At 37.3% G+C, this 15095-nt stretch overlaps 1 protein-coding gene across 1 annotated transcript in view; it reads right to left on the bottom strand.

Moving 5' to 3' along the window:
- The window catches only part of LOC107702659 (CUB and sushi domain-containing protein 1-like), a 232478-nt gene that overhangs the window by 197723 nt on the left and 19660 nt on the right, over positions 1-15095 (bottom strand). The window contains exons 3-4 of the mRNA XM_016505042.1: positions 13393-13587; positions 10925-11132 (exon numbers count right to left, since the gene is read on the bottom strand). Of these exons, the coding sequence (XP_016360528.1) occupies positions 10925-11132; positions 13393-13587 (403 nt within the window). The remainder of the gene's footprint in view (positions 1-10924; positions 11133-13392; positions 13588-15095) is intronic.

Genomic DNA, 15095 nt, shown 5'->3' with positions numbered 1-15095 from the left:
CAAGGTTCCTATTAAAACTTCTCCTTCAACTCAAGGTGTGTAAACTTTATGTTTCCTATTGTGTGTGTTCATTTTAAGGAATTATCCTGCAAGGGTTAGTTTGAAGTCATGACGGTAAATGGTTTGAAACACTAGTGTGATTCGCTACTAGGGCACAGCTACAGTCCTGGAGCGAAAATTTCTTCATCTTTTATCTTTGTTTTTCAGATTATCTGGTCCCAGTGCTTGCCAAACATTCAAACGGAATGACTGCAGAGGATATTTATCTGAAACATTAAATCCGACATTCGAAAGGAAGTAGAAATGGTCACAAATCAAAGACGTAACTAAATCCAATCAAAAGCTACACAGTCTTGACAATAATCATTCATATCCTTAACAAGCATTAATGATGGCAGCTACAGCACAGTCATTAGCATATAATTTAATATTCCATCCCAAATCAGAGCTTCATCTCCTTGATGAGGAGAGTATTTTGTTTTTGGCACTGAGATCTGAGAGGAGTCTGATATATTCTCTGTGTAGTATGAATATGAGTGAATCTCATGAAACCTGTCAAGAACATGTCCGGGTCACATTTCTTAAAGAAAGCAAAGCTTATTTTCAGCTTAATTTGTATGCAAAGTATAATTTAGATTTCCTTCTTTTGATTCAGGGGTGCTTTTGTGAGATTCACCTTTATTTATTTATTTACTTATTACCAAAGCTCAATTAATTTTGTGGGGGAAATAAAATCAACAAAATGAGCTAATTACAAACAAGAGGCAGGCCTGTGTTCCAAACACTAAGCTGACAGGGTGTTTGGTGATGCTGAATGCAGTAAGTGAGGTAAAGCATGTCTGGCACAAAACTGCAGTGGCTTGCAATTGACGCACGCTGCTGTGTGAAGCCCTCATTTCTTTTCAAGAAAGTGGAGTTCAACAGTGCATGAAAAACAGGTTGAGCTGAGGAGGCAAAAGAGTAAGAAAGCAAAATGAGTGTGCTTTACAAGAGGCAGGCAACAGGGAGAGAAAAAAAAGAAACCCTGACAAAATAAGACTGCTTGAAGAGGCCTGTGCAGATAACACAGGAGCTAAAACACTGGGAGGAAAACAGCTAATGCAAAAATTAGTGATGTCAATCGATTAACAAAAAAACTAACTAAATAAATAAATATAAATATAAATAAAAAAATATAAATAATTAATCACATTTTTTTCCTGAAATTAATCACAATTAATCCCACCTAACATTAAAGTTTTTTAAATATACTTTTATTTTGCAATGATTTCACATTAAATCTTCAAATTAATGTAGAAACAACATAAAGACAGTATATTTTTAATATTTGTTTAATGGCATCTTTTTTATGACTGAAGGCGAGTATCACTGATACTAATACTGATCTCTCTAGGAAACTAATACTGATCTCTCTAGTTCTTTTTTTCCCCCTAATAGTTAACCATTGACTAGCCATTCAACAGTATAATTGAGAGCTATTAATTTTAACATTCATTAGACTTAAAGAAAAATAACTACTTCCAATTTAAGTGAAATGAAAACAATCCTCAGATAAACCCATTATAATAAATGTCATATTTAGCTGTGCCCTTCAGCAAGTAGGAAATATACAGAAATTGAATAGTTCTCAAATAAGTTATCAAACACTAAATTCTAAATTAAATATACTGTAGAAGTATACATAAGGTTTCTTCCTTACATCCTAAGCTACAAAAGTTATTGATTTCCTCTTTTTTCTTTTGTTCTTTAATTAATCACCGCAGCTGAGCTATTAGGTTATTTGGCTGCTATTACTTTAAGAACTGCTGCTGCTGAACCTGACGTGGATCTGACACGCATGCTCGTAGTTTCATTCACGCTTTAATATGAAATGACACAGACTACAGTGTGCTGCCATATTTGTGCATGCAATTGAAGCGCGCATTCTACAAGCACAGTATAACAGCAGACAGGACAAGAAGATTCATTTTTACTGACATATGGCTTGACAACATCTCATCTGACCGCAGTTCACTGATGTTCTACTGAAGCTGCCTCATCACCGGTACCGTTTCTGCACTCGTTTGACTACCGCCCGTCGCTGAGGTGAAGTGGAGTACGCATCTGAAAAGTCTCCCGTTTGATGTTGTCGTAAAGACATTCTGTGTCTAAATAAACACAATTCTTGTCAAGAAATAAAGAGACAGAAGCAGCAGTTGAGTGGGGTGGCCAACCCTAGCCCCGCCCGTCCCTTCGTTAAATGCGTTAAATATTTTTAACTCCGTTAAACTGGAAAAATTTATCGCTTGTGTTAACGCTAATTTTGACAGCACTAATAAAAATAAATAAAGTAATAAAATAAAAATAAAAAAATGAGATGAATGTTCAAACTAGAATAAACTGATTTATTTCATTATCTGAAATTATTAACAGTCAGTAAGTTAAATTTGACAGATTAAAGATGTTAATGGGAGTGTTCATGTAAACTGTTGGGTTGAACACCATGATAATTTTACTGTAGGTTATAGGTCTCCAATTTCTTCGAAGAAACAGTGCATAGATATTTGTTTGTTTGTTTGTTTATTTATGAATTAAATAATTTACATGTAAGCTTCAATATTATGTGATGAAATAATTTTTGTTTGGTAACTTTAACTGTAAAATTAGCAAAACTGCCCATGTCTTTAAAAAAAAAACAGTAGCAACAACAATAATATGATATTATACTGGTCTATTATACTCCATATATTACAATACACATTATGTATTAACTACTTTAGAAGTAGTAGTAGTAGTGTTTTTGTTGTTGCTGTTGATATATGTATTATATTGATGACAATCTGATAAATTAAGATGCTGGGTTTAGAAAAGTCATAAATAAAGATTGTGTTGAGCAGCTGAAGAGATCTAAGGTCTTCAAAGAGAATGGCCTTTATTTTATTCACAAGTTTTAGCCACATTTATTCAAGCTCTGGCAACAGAGTCAGAAAGGTCAAGAGAGCAGGCCCACTTTGATGACTGCTGGCAATAACTGCTGAAAATGAAGTCCACCGACAACATTACGATCAGCACTGGCAGAGGGGAGGGAATACAAAAAAAATCTGCAGATTCAGACTACATGTTCTTTCAAAAACCCCAACCTGATTCCTTCCAAAAATCAGTGAGGTTTACGTTTGGCATCAAAAAAATGTGTATTGCATTTGAACAGTATCAATGGATTAGTTTTTGGTCAATGTATTAATGTTGATGCCGATAACAGCTGGTTAATTTTGTTGTTGTTGTGATCATATCAAGTTCTGAGAATGGACATGAATGATTATTTTCATTGTAGAATAATATGTATAAAGAAAACATAAATCCACCAAGAATTAGAACCATATTAAAGTTTTACAAATCCTTCTAATGTTTTGTTTTTTTTAAGAAAAAAAGATGAGGAGATAGCGTTTTCTAAAGAAAATAGTGTCCACACCACTATATTGTATTCCAGCTTTGTTGCTAGAATTGTTTTGTATTTCCTTTTACAAAAGAAATGTAACATTTCTTTCATCAGGGCATACATACACAAATGCAAAAAAAATAAATACAAATAAATAAATAAATAAACTGTTGGGGTTTTATAAGTATCGGTGAATCGATAAACTAAAGATTATACACAAATTCTGATCCTTTGATGCATCAAAAGCAAAAAAAAACAAAAAACATTATAGTTAGTTATACTGGATGCAATGGAAAGTAAACTGATTTCCTATTCTACTGTGACCATGATTAGCCAATGTAGCTGTTACCTGATTAGCTTGAGTAGACAGCATATTGAGTGTGGATTTGTGAACACATTTAGATGCTATAAACATTTCAAAATACACAAATGCTTGCAGTGATCTAAAAATGCACCAGAATGCACCTTAACATACTGTATACTTATGGATCTCATTCTACTTATTTGATTTTTATTTTTTATTTTTTTTGTGAATGTCTTTACATTGATTTGTGCATCATAATCTATTTATCTGCAATATTATCTTTAAATAGCTCACCTGATTTGCTCAAAAGTAGCCGAAAGACAAAACTTTTATTATTGAAAACTTCAGTGATTTAAAAACATGTGAAGTGAAGTGACATGTGGCCAAGTATGGTGACCCATACTCAGAATTAGTGCTCTGCATTTATCCCATCCAAAGTGAACACACACCCGGAGCAGAGCAGTGGGCAGCCATTTTTTGCTGCGGGGAGCAGTTGGGGGTTTGGTGACTTGCTCAAGGGCACCTCAGTCGTGGTATTGAAGGTGGGAGAGAGCGTTGTATATTCACTCCCCCCACCTACAATCCCTGCCGGTACAAGACTCGAATCTCCAACCTTTGGGTTACGAGTCCGACTCTCTAACCATTAGGCCACGACTTCCCCCTACAAAATGTAATTGTGTTGCTAAAAGGGCTGTCTAATAATGTTCTAAAGACTAATAATGAAGTTTGATTAAGAGTCATACAAATCAACGTGATTAATAATTTATTTTTGTGTGTTTTCTTCATATCGGTTGAAGTGTAAATTTGCTTACAAATTCAGAGCAAAATGCATTGCTAAGTGGTGTTAGATAGTTGCTTACTTGCCCACTCAAAAGTATCTGTCATTCTCTATAAGACCTCAGGGATTTTAAGTCTAGGGTTAAAATCCAATCTTTTACAAAAGTAACATCACAACTCTCCACAACAAGCCATCTTTCAAGTCAACAATCTGGTATCAGCCAATCATCAGTTTCAGTTTCACAGTTTCATATATATATTAGTTTTGTTTTGTTTTTGTTTTGTTTTTTTTAACAAGCAGTTAGAAAACAAATAGAGAGTGCAAGTAACAGAGGGACAAGTGTTTTTTTTTTTATAAAAAAAAAGAAAACAAATAGATAAAATAGAATTAGAATAGAGAGTGCTAGATTTAGAGGGTCATATAAAGATGGAAGAGATGTGTTTTTAGCGCGGCCACTTGAGTGACAGGTGGATTGCCGCTGCTGTCACCACTGTCGAGATTGGTGGGAGTGGTTTCAGCAGCCAGCTCCCGCCTCTTTGCCCATTTTCGATTATCCGGGAGTGACGCGCTGCCAAGATGGCAACGGCCGGCTCTGCCCACTTTGAGCTTCAAAAATGCTCTTCAGAAACCTACGGGTGACGTCACGGACACTATGTCCATGTTTATATACAGTCTAGGGTTTTTAGCCATTTCTTGAAGATGGCTAAGGACTCAGTTGCTCGGATTGAGTTGGGCAGGTCATTCCACCAGGAGGAAACAGTTAATGTAAAAGTCTGTGAAAGTGATTTTTTGCCTCTTTGGGATGGCACAATAATGCATCGTTCACTCGCAGAATGCAAACTTATAGAAGGCACATAAGTCTGAAGTAGTGAATTAAGGTAAAGGGATGCAGAGCCAGTGGTGATTTTGTAGGCAAACATTAATGCCTTGAATTTTATGCGAGCAGCTATTGGTAGACAGTGCAAATTGATGAACAGAGGTGTGACGTGCATTTTTTCAGCTCATTAAAAATGTATCTTGCAGCAATCTTGATCAAGGATTATTAGTATTTTATCTGCTCAGTGAATAATTCCAGATACTGTATTATCCAAATTGATTTGATTTTTAGAATACAAATTAGCTTATTTTCCATCATGCAGTTATTTTATGTGTGTATGTATGTATGTATGCATGTTGTATTTATTTATTTATTATTATTATTATTATTATATAAAAAAGGCAGACAGGACATGTAAAATGTACATTCACTCTCTGACAGTATGTGGTACTCATGGAACAGCAGAAATAGAGCTGTTTTCCCAGTAATCGCTATGAGGGACGGAGAGCGATACACTCATTCTGAAGTTCAAGCACAGTAATGTGGCCAGCTGCACATTGTCTAATTCCTTATACCAGTGGTACCCAACCCTGGTCCTGGAGGCACCCCAACACTGCACATTTTGCATGTCTCCTTTCTCTGACACACCAGTTGCAGGTCTTGGAGTCTCTACTAATGAGCTGATGACCTGGATCTGGTGTGTTTGATTAAGGAGACATGCAAAATGTGCAGTGTTGGGGTGCCTCCAGGACCAGGTTTGGGAACCACTGCCTTATACCTCTGAGAACCGAGGTTACATGCGTAACCAGAGACGTTCCCTTTCGATTGCAGCTGATGCTATGGGGAACAAACAGTGACTACAACACCACATTTCTAGTGTAGCATCTGAACCAGCCTCTGTGGGCAGAATATGCCAAAAATAGACATATATTATGGTAGTATACCACAGCATGAACCGGAGAGGTTGCACAAGCACTTCACAACAGGCGTTGGGAAGATGAGATTACAATGGTCAGTGCGGACTAATTCTCTTGCTCAGAAAAATGTGTCTTCATTCCCCTGGTAAGTCCACAATTCAAATGGCCAGGCGCGTGCACTGCTCATAACTAATATTGATTGTTCCAAAGGAGGACGCGCCATGCTGGAGCCATCATCGGCCGTGATCGGACCCCCTTGATGATTTACGTACTCAACTACCTCTGTCTTGTCTAACTGAATGACAACATAGCAGTTTTTCCAATCTATGTGAAAAACTCTCAGAGGCAAACACACCGTGAGCAGTTGTAAGTGATTGATTAGCCATGCTTGTCTGGCACCCATCCTAGAGCCAAAAACTTGACAGCCGTTGAATTGAGCATGCGAGCCCAAGCTAGATGCATCTGTGATGACCTCCTGGAAACCTGCCACATCACAGCCTTTCTGATAAAAGCAGCAATACAGCGCATGTCTGAACAGCTGGAGAGCTGACTGCATGTGCCCAACTGTTAAATATGTACACATTGTCACTCTTGCTCGACTCTTGCCTTTTGCAACAACCTCTATTACGCCTTTCACAAGAAGGTTGTGGGTTTCTGTATGTAACAGACGGGTCCTACATGTGAACCGTGGAGGATCAACCATCACTGAAGTGAGGCGGCCACCTTGGAAATTGGTTTACATGGGAAGATCTCCCATGTGCTGACATGACTGGACTGTTAAGCACATTGGATGAACACACTTTATTGAACACAGAGCATTTAACTCGTTCTCCCCACTTCAGCAAGTTGTAATGGCGGAGAGGGAAGGCATTGCATTGAAAAAGCTCTAGACATGATCTTTTGGGGCTGGTCCCAGTTCAATGGCTGTGAGTTGCTCTTCACAGTAGGGTGGCATCAGTAGTTCTTCTGCTGTTCTGCATGGCTGATGGATTGGACAGTAACCTATGTAGCATATAAAGCCAAGTCTGTCACACTATGCAGCTCTCTAAAGAACTTGGTTTCAGCATCGTTTTTGTCCATGTGCTTAAGAAACTTTGGCTGAAACTTTTGGAGAACAAGTGTGAAACAACAAGCCAGCTTGGAAGGAACAAGCTCGGACATTGCAAGAGAGATGGCCACATAACCTTCTCCTGATCCATCAAAAACCTTTTCATGCACTCCAATTCAAGGTCGGAGATTGTCTCGAGTGTACTGCACAGGCGTTAACACTAGATCTGGAGAGTGGGGTGTATGTAGGACCTCTGCCAGCACAAGCTCCACACTGTAATCTTCACGTTCAGGTCCTTGGCTCCACTCACTCAGAGCAGGGAAGTGTGGGAAGCAGGGATGTCCATCAGAATGAGGGCAGCATCTAAAAAATGAAGGCAACTGGTCTCAACCAGAGCCACTTTACACAAACAGGTAACCAAAGGATTCCCAGACATGTAACAGAACGAAGGAATCACAGTCCTAAAGGAGAAACATTCTAAGGTAACTATAGCAACTAAGTAGGTAACCTTTTCTACTTCAATAAAGCCTAATTATTAACAAACATATTTTAAAAATGTCATAATTATAAAATAAAGGATAAAATGCAGGCTATGCAGCAACAAATCAAATAATTGGAACACTGCAAAGACTCTACGACATAAACACACATAGTGTTGGCCATCATATTTAGCAGCTCCAGACCAAACATTGATCAGAGAATAAGTACTCACTGCCCTTTTTGGAGTCTTTTTGAATGATTTGGCATCTCAAAAAAAAAAAAATACTGCAAAGACTCTACGACATAAACACACATAGTGTTGGCCATCATATTTAGCAGCTCCAGACCAAACATTGATCAGAGAATAAGTACTCACTGCCCTTTTTGGAGTCTTTTTGAATGATTTGGCATCTAAAAAAAAAAAAAATAAATAAATAAAAAATTTGCAGCGAGATTTCTGCGGTCAAAATATACTGCTCATCCCATTAAAAAACTGGCCAGGGTTTATTTTTAATGCCACTGAAATGGGATCAATACTGAAAATGCTTCTGAATGTCATGGAACAGACTTGGCTTAGAGGCTACTCACCAGCCAATGTTTCAGTAATCCATATGAAACAATAGCGGACCTGATTGTTAAATGCCATAGCTGTGCCTGTGAGGCTAGAATAACTCAGTACATTGTCTTCACACCTGTGTCACATGATTGTAAAGCTCTCAGACATCCTCTTGGACAGGAAATGTATTACTTAAAGGGAAATCAATACCTCGACAACACAGCAGTGTCTGCTGTCTGTAAGTTTAAGTTTCTCCTATACTAAACTTTTTTTTTTTACAAGCTCAGTTCACTGCAGTACAAGGGACATGTATGTAAGTGTGTGTTTGAGTGTGTAACTTACATGAAATGGTCGAACATGCATGATATTTCTTCTTACATACAGTAGCTGAAATGTTTTTGGCTGAAATGTTTTTGGGTTCTTGTGAGATTTGGCCCTAGTTTAAGTTATATTCATGTTCTCCAAAGAATGTTAATTTTCCTTGGGTGACAGTAACCCATGCCTGTCGGTATAATTGAAATTATCTGAGAAAACCATGAACTTGGTGCACTTAGATGATATAGGTAAAAAAAAAAAAAAAAGATTTCCATTAAAGCAGGTACTCCAGCCATACCTTGTGATGTCAGAGACTTAAGGGTGGATGTTTTAGGCTTCATTTATCATATAGAATCATTGTTCTCCACAAAGTTCAACATTACCATTCACATCTGGATTATATACCATGGAATTCCTATTTATGCTATGTGTTATTAGTATACTACTGCTGTTTATGGTAAGAATAAACATTCTGATATTACTTTTCTAATGCAGTGTAAATAGCTTCTGCTGTTATTTCATCACGAGTTCAGTGAAGTAATGTTATTGCTCTCTTACAGCAAGTTTGTGTAATTTCAAGCCTGTGTTTTGGTGAAGCGGAAAAGTAAATTATTTGCGAGGGTGCCTGTGTGACTACACAGCCTCGATGCTCCACACGTCAAGAGCGAGGACATGTTTATTCACAGAGCTTGAAGTTAATAGAGTTCAGGCAGAGCCTTCTGTGTCATCTCTCACTAGGCTAGGACTTACAATTTGGTCACAATTGCAAACCTTTGAAAACACAGTGATGAAGTGTCTGATGAAAGGAGGCAGACAGAAACAGGTGAGGAGAGAAAACAAGAGAAATGTGTTAAAGCATTGAGCGGCGATCATCAAGTTGACAGCTGCGGGGAGAGTCACAGAGCAAGTGATATGTTCCCAGAATAATCAGTGAGATCAATGGTATCTCGTTTCCATCTGAGGGTATTCTAGATCAATACCTGAAAGACAGAAAAAGCCCTACACCATATGGAGTTTAGGTACATTTGTGTTTCATAGATGTAATTTGTTATTTTCAGTGAATACTTCACCCTAAAATGAAAACATAAAACCAGCATAAAAGTAGCCCATAAGACTGCACTGTGCTACATTCCAAGTCTTCTGAAGTTATGAATGAATAAATAAATAGAAATGTAAAAGGTCAGTCAATAAAGACCTACATGTCAGTCTGTTCCTCACTCACACAGCTATCATATGACATCTCTATACTTGAAATATAGTGCATGTGTTATGTAGACTACTTTTACGGTCTTTTGTGTCAAGAAGCTTGTCAGTCCCTGGACAACATGAACTGTCAGTGTATGGGGAAAAAAAGCCCTTTTTTTCTTCTTTTTTAATGTCTTGTTTTTGTTTGTCTTGAAAAACAGCTATTGTGTTTGATACAAGTGCGAGTAAATAAAGAGTTTTAATTTGTGAATTATTACTCTAATCCCCTCCAAATCGAACATGCTTGTATTTTTTTTTTCACAGTCTCTGTAAAAATGAAAGGGCATATTAAGTCCTGTTTTTCAGTCAACTTGTCTTCTGAGAAATTGAATCCTGTCCAGAACATAATGCCTCTGATTGGGGTATATTTTTTTTCCTAATTTATTTGAACCTTCATTGAATGCCACAACATTCTGTGTAATGTAACAATACGGCTAAGTAAAAATAAAATTAAATCAGTAGGAGAGAGTTTTTTTTTAATTTCCCAGAAATTACTCAAAATTGTCTTTAGAGTAGTATGATGCTCACCATAACGCCTACAAGCAGGGTTCTCAAATCTACTTGAGAAAATTATATTTAGCATTTTTTTAATTTAATACTATGCAACTTCTTTTATTTAAAATCCAATGTACTATCTATACCAATAAATTACTATCAATATAGTATCGAAATAGCCTGACTGAAAAGTTGTTCTAAATGTTCCAAAGAGCATCTTGTGCTTCAAAACTGTTAGTGCTAAAAAAGAATAGTGCTAAAAAAAATGGGGTTTTTTTTATTTTTTTATCCACAACTTTTTTTTTTCCAAGATCCTAGAAAAGAAGTGTTTGTGATGCTTGCACAGAGAGCACATGATATTTTGTACACTCTCACGATTGTAATAACATAGAATCAGTATTAAATCACAACTGTAGCTTAAATGTCATTTACAAAGCAAATCCTGTCCGAATGCAGAAACAAAAATAGTCATTCCACTCACTACTTCCATTAACATGATCATGTGATCCCTTGCGCTGTAATGTAGAAGCAGTAACAGAGGCCAGTTCACTCACCATATTGACGGTGCTTCTGTGCCACTGATCTCTAGAAAGTCATATCTATCTTCTAGCTGGAAGTCTGTGAAGACTAGGGCAATAGTGTCTCCCGGCTCGGCCAGAATACTCCACGTGCAGTCAGCATTGTTGTCATACTCTGAAGGAAAGTGGGGACTTGATATTGTCCCTGTTGTTCCTCTTAACGTCCCACCACATGATCCTTCAGCTGGACAAAATAGCACAAAAGTTACAAATTATCAGGCAAAGGTAAAATTAGTCAAATTGCACCATATAGAAATCAACATTAATTTTCAGCGCTCCTATGCCATGACTTTTGTAGTCCTTCATAAATAATGGATTAAAAATCCAGGGCTTGAATATAAGGACTGCCTCCCTATGCAGCGTTTATGACACAGGATCAGTACTGCTGTTCTCTAAAAGCAGAGTATATTGGCTACCATCCAAGTAGAAGAAGATGCAAAAGATAGTTGTTTATTTCCTTTATATATTTGTACTATTGTATTTATTTTTTTCTATCGCTTGTAATTTGTTTAAAGACTGCTTGTCTTTCATAATGTTTTAACTTTATGGCTGGTGGCTTTTTTTGCTGCAGTTTCAAAACTGGAATCAAGAATGGCGAAATTATGGCAGCATCTAACATTTTGGTATTGTAATTCTGTGGTTCTGATTTGCCGTGGGCATGAAGCATCAGGTATTCACAGCAATGATGTATAGCCTTAATGTAGTCCTGCTTTTATACAGCAGTTCAAAGGATATGTACGTAAATACGTAAAGTCAATGAATGTCACAGATACCCTCTTATGTGTGTAACTACTTTCCTATGCCAAGTATCCAGGATCTGACATTGCTAATTCAAAAATATGTGTCTTTGTTACTAATTTGAAAATATCATGTTAGAACTAGCCATGGCGGCTTGGGCAGTTTTGGAGAAGTTATTGAAGTGACAAGGTTGAAGCACAATTGTGTGACACTGTTGCCTTACAGTAGCTTAAAACAAACAAAAGGTTGAGTAACTTACATTTTCAGATCCCATATTGCCAGATCATTTTCTGTTTTGTTCCGACTGACTTATGATTTGATCACTGTATCTGAAATCGGCCCCATACCCTTAAATAGTGCATTATTTACAGGGTCAGAAGATGACATCCACAGACTTTGCAGTGCTCTCAGTGTCCTAACTGGCTCACTCGTTCTCGTTCCCTATTTTATAACTGGACTAAAGTAGGGGATAATAAATAAGATTATGGGGGTGGTCATTGTTGGATACAGCTTTAGTATTTTGTTTGTTTGTTTGTTTGTTTGGCTGTTCACATTATTATTATCATTATCATTATTTTATTGTATTTTATTTTTGTTTAAATATGGCCGATATCAGATTCAAGTTTGAACTGATCGCAGTCCTGAACTGAACCGAAACACTGAGGCCACTGAAATCAGTGTTTACGCATGTGTCACGGACTGTTAATTCATGCGCATGCGATAAGGAGGACGAGGCGAGGATGATGAGAAAGAGAGAAAAGCTTTTCTAGTGTCCCCTCAAGTTTTGCTTGTCTAAAGCTGTCACCATAATTCTTACACCTCACTCTCTTCCTCCACTCATTACAGATGTCTTTCATATTGACAGAGTGATCAAAGAACTAACGGTATGCAAAATCTGGAGTGAGTCCCATCTTTGCAGAATTGTGATGAATGTCTCATATGAATATGACTGTTCAGATTGAGTTTGCATTGCAAAACATCCAACTTGTAACTGATTTAATACCACATACGGAAGTGTCCCAAATCAGAATCACAAAATCAGTATGTGAAACAGTATGCACTATTCCACAGTAAACATTTTAAACAGCAGTATGCTACATTGTTGTCATATTTGCTTGTGAGGTTTTAAAGTGTATTTATTTAAAAAAAAAAAATTAAGACACTTGGATAGGCTCCAGCACCCTGTAACCCTAGAATAAGTTATTTGGAACATGGATGGTTGATTCTTTAAGTTGTGTACCAATGTAAAAAAAAAAAGATAAAAAATAATAAAATCATGGTTAATATTACTTCAGGTTAATTTGTTAAATTGGAAATGGAAGGCCAGTTTGAGCACAATGCATTGGAGCATACAGTACACTCTCAGAAAAAAAAAAGTATAGAAGTTGTCACTGGAGTGGTACCTTTTCAAAAGGTGCAACTTACCCATAAAGGTTGCATATTGGTACATTAAAGGTACATACTAGTACCTAAATGGTAGATATTTGTACCATTTGAAAATGTGCCGCCCCAGTGACAACTTGAGTTAAAGATACATATTTCAAAGCACATATTAGTACCTAAAGAGTACATATTAGCGCCTTTTAAAGGGGTAAAGCGACAGTTCTGTACCTTTTTCTGAGAGTGCTGAGACCATACAGTAGTCATGTGACTGTGGAAACCCTGCTATTTAACCCATCTGTCCATGTAAGCATAAAGCATCTTACCTCTACAAAATGGTGCTGGGAAATCCCATGATGCACCACTTCCTGGGCTCACTATGCACGTGAGCACTGCATGCCCCTCCAAAACGTATCCCATCACACAACTGTAGCGGATCTTGTCTCCGACGTTGTACCTGGTCCCATGGATAATCCCTCTCGGTATCAACCCTGGATTTCCACAGGTGTGACTTGGCAGAACTGGAACAGAAGACAGGAAAACAGGTCAGAAGTAAGTTTCTGCGTCACGCTGTGCCTTTCACTCTTTTCTGTTTGTTCTTTTCATCATCATACACAGACTGAGCCAAGCTCTTGAGATGCCTGTCTCAGTGCGAGTCTTCGCTATGAAGCATGCACATCTGAAGCTGGCCCAGCACTAGTGCATGGGACTGCGGTGAAACCCCCACACGTAAGTTGTGCGTTTCTGTGATCATGATGCTGTTTGAAGGTAAGTATTTCACGTTGACAATACAGTCACAACATGAATGTGCTCTGTTCATCTGTGTCAACTGTTCAAACAGAATCTATGCAAAACATTTTAAGAGTGAAAAAAAATAAAAAAATAAAAAATCGAGTCGATAGAGGGTCCGCGGCCAACGACATTTTTCTCCGAGTTGCTTTTTGAAGTTTTTGGCGATCAAATACTATACTATGAATAACAACCAAAGAAGGGAGCAACAAGTGGTTTACATCGGCGGAGGAGGGCAAGCGGTATTTGGATTCTCAGTGCGGCGGTTCTCAATAATCTGGTGTGCCTGACATTTGTGCCAAGAAGCGGAGCAATCCTATGCTGAATGGCACCGTTGTTATAGGAACTATGTAAGTTAGGAGCTGTATTAATCTAATACAGATTTCGGTTATCTGTTTTACAATGCCCTTTCCTACTGTCTCGTAGCAGAGGTTGTTTTGCACCCGTTCAGATTTAACGACCTCTATTGCCTTTGAACTGCATTAGAAATTGTATAGTCGTTGTATGCCATATTTTTGATTGAACAAGCTTTATTCGATGGGCTGTTAAAGTACATTTTTATATATTATTTTGCGTTTGGGGGTTAAAATGTGTTATTGGGGAAATATAAGGTTTGCAGTATAAATAGGAGTGAAAAAGGAAGTAAGGTATCCAGAGAGATATGGAAGTTATTGTTTGGATGTTTAAGGGGAGGTTAGGGGTATCTGACTATTTTTTACGGATCGATTTTTTTATTTTTATTTTTTTCTCTTTTGTATTTATCTCTTTTCTGCATCACATGGATCAGGGTCTTACAATAGTTATTCATGATTCAAATGGCTGGTAATACAACAATATCAAATATAAATATTAGTTTTATCTCTTGGAATGTAAAAGGTTTAAATAACATCGTAAAGACCAAAAAAGTTCTTTCACATTTACAGTCCCTTAAAGGAGATATAATCTTTTTACAAGAAACCCATCTTCGCACTTCAGATGTTTCTCGCATTAAGAGTGCATGGATAAGTCACTGTTTTCACTCCAAATTTGGTGTGAAGGCAAGAGGGGCAGCGATTCTTGTGCATAAGAACATTGCTTTTGAACCGGAATCAGTGGTTTCAGATCTGAATGGTCATTATGTGATTGTGTCTGGAATTTTACAAACAATTCCAGTTGTTTTAGCATGTACATGTATATATGGCTCCAATTGGGACAATGATAAATTTTTTGCTCATTTTTTTTCTGTACTCCCTAATCTTGA

The sequence above is a fragment of the Sinocyclocheilus anshuiensis genome, unplaced genomic scaffold (assembly GCF_001515605.1).
Source record: "Sinocyclocheilus anshuiensis isolate Anshui unplaced genomic scaffold, SAMN03320099.WGS_v1.1 scaffold6, whole genome shotgun sequence".
Lineage (NCBI taxonomy): Eukaryota > Metazoa > Chordata > Actinopteri > Cypriniformes > Cyprinidae > Sinocyclocheilus > Sinocyclocheilus anshuiensis.
Note: the sequence above shows the minus strand (reverse complement) of the source record. Positions and strands in the feature narration are given on the sequence as shown.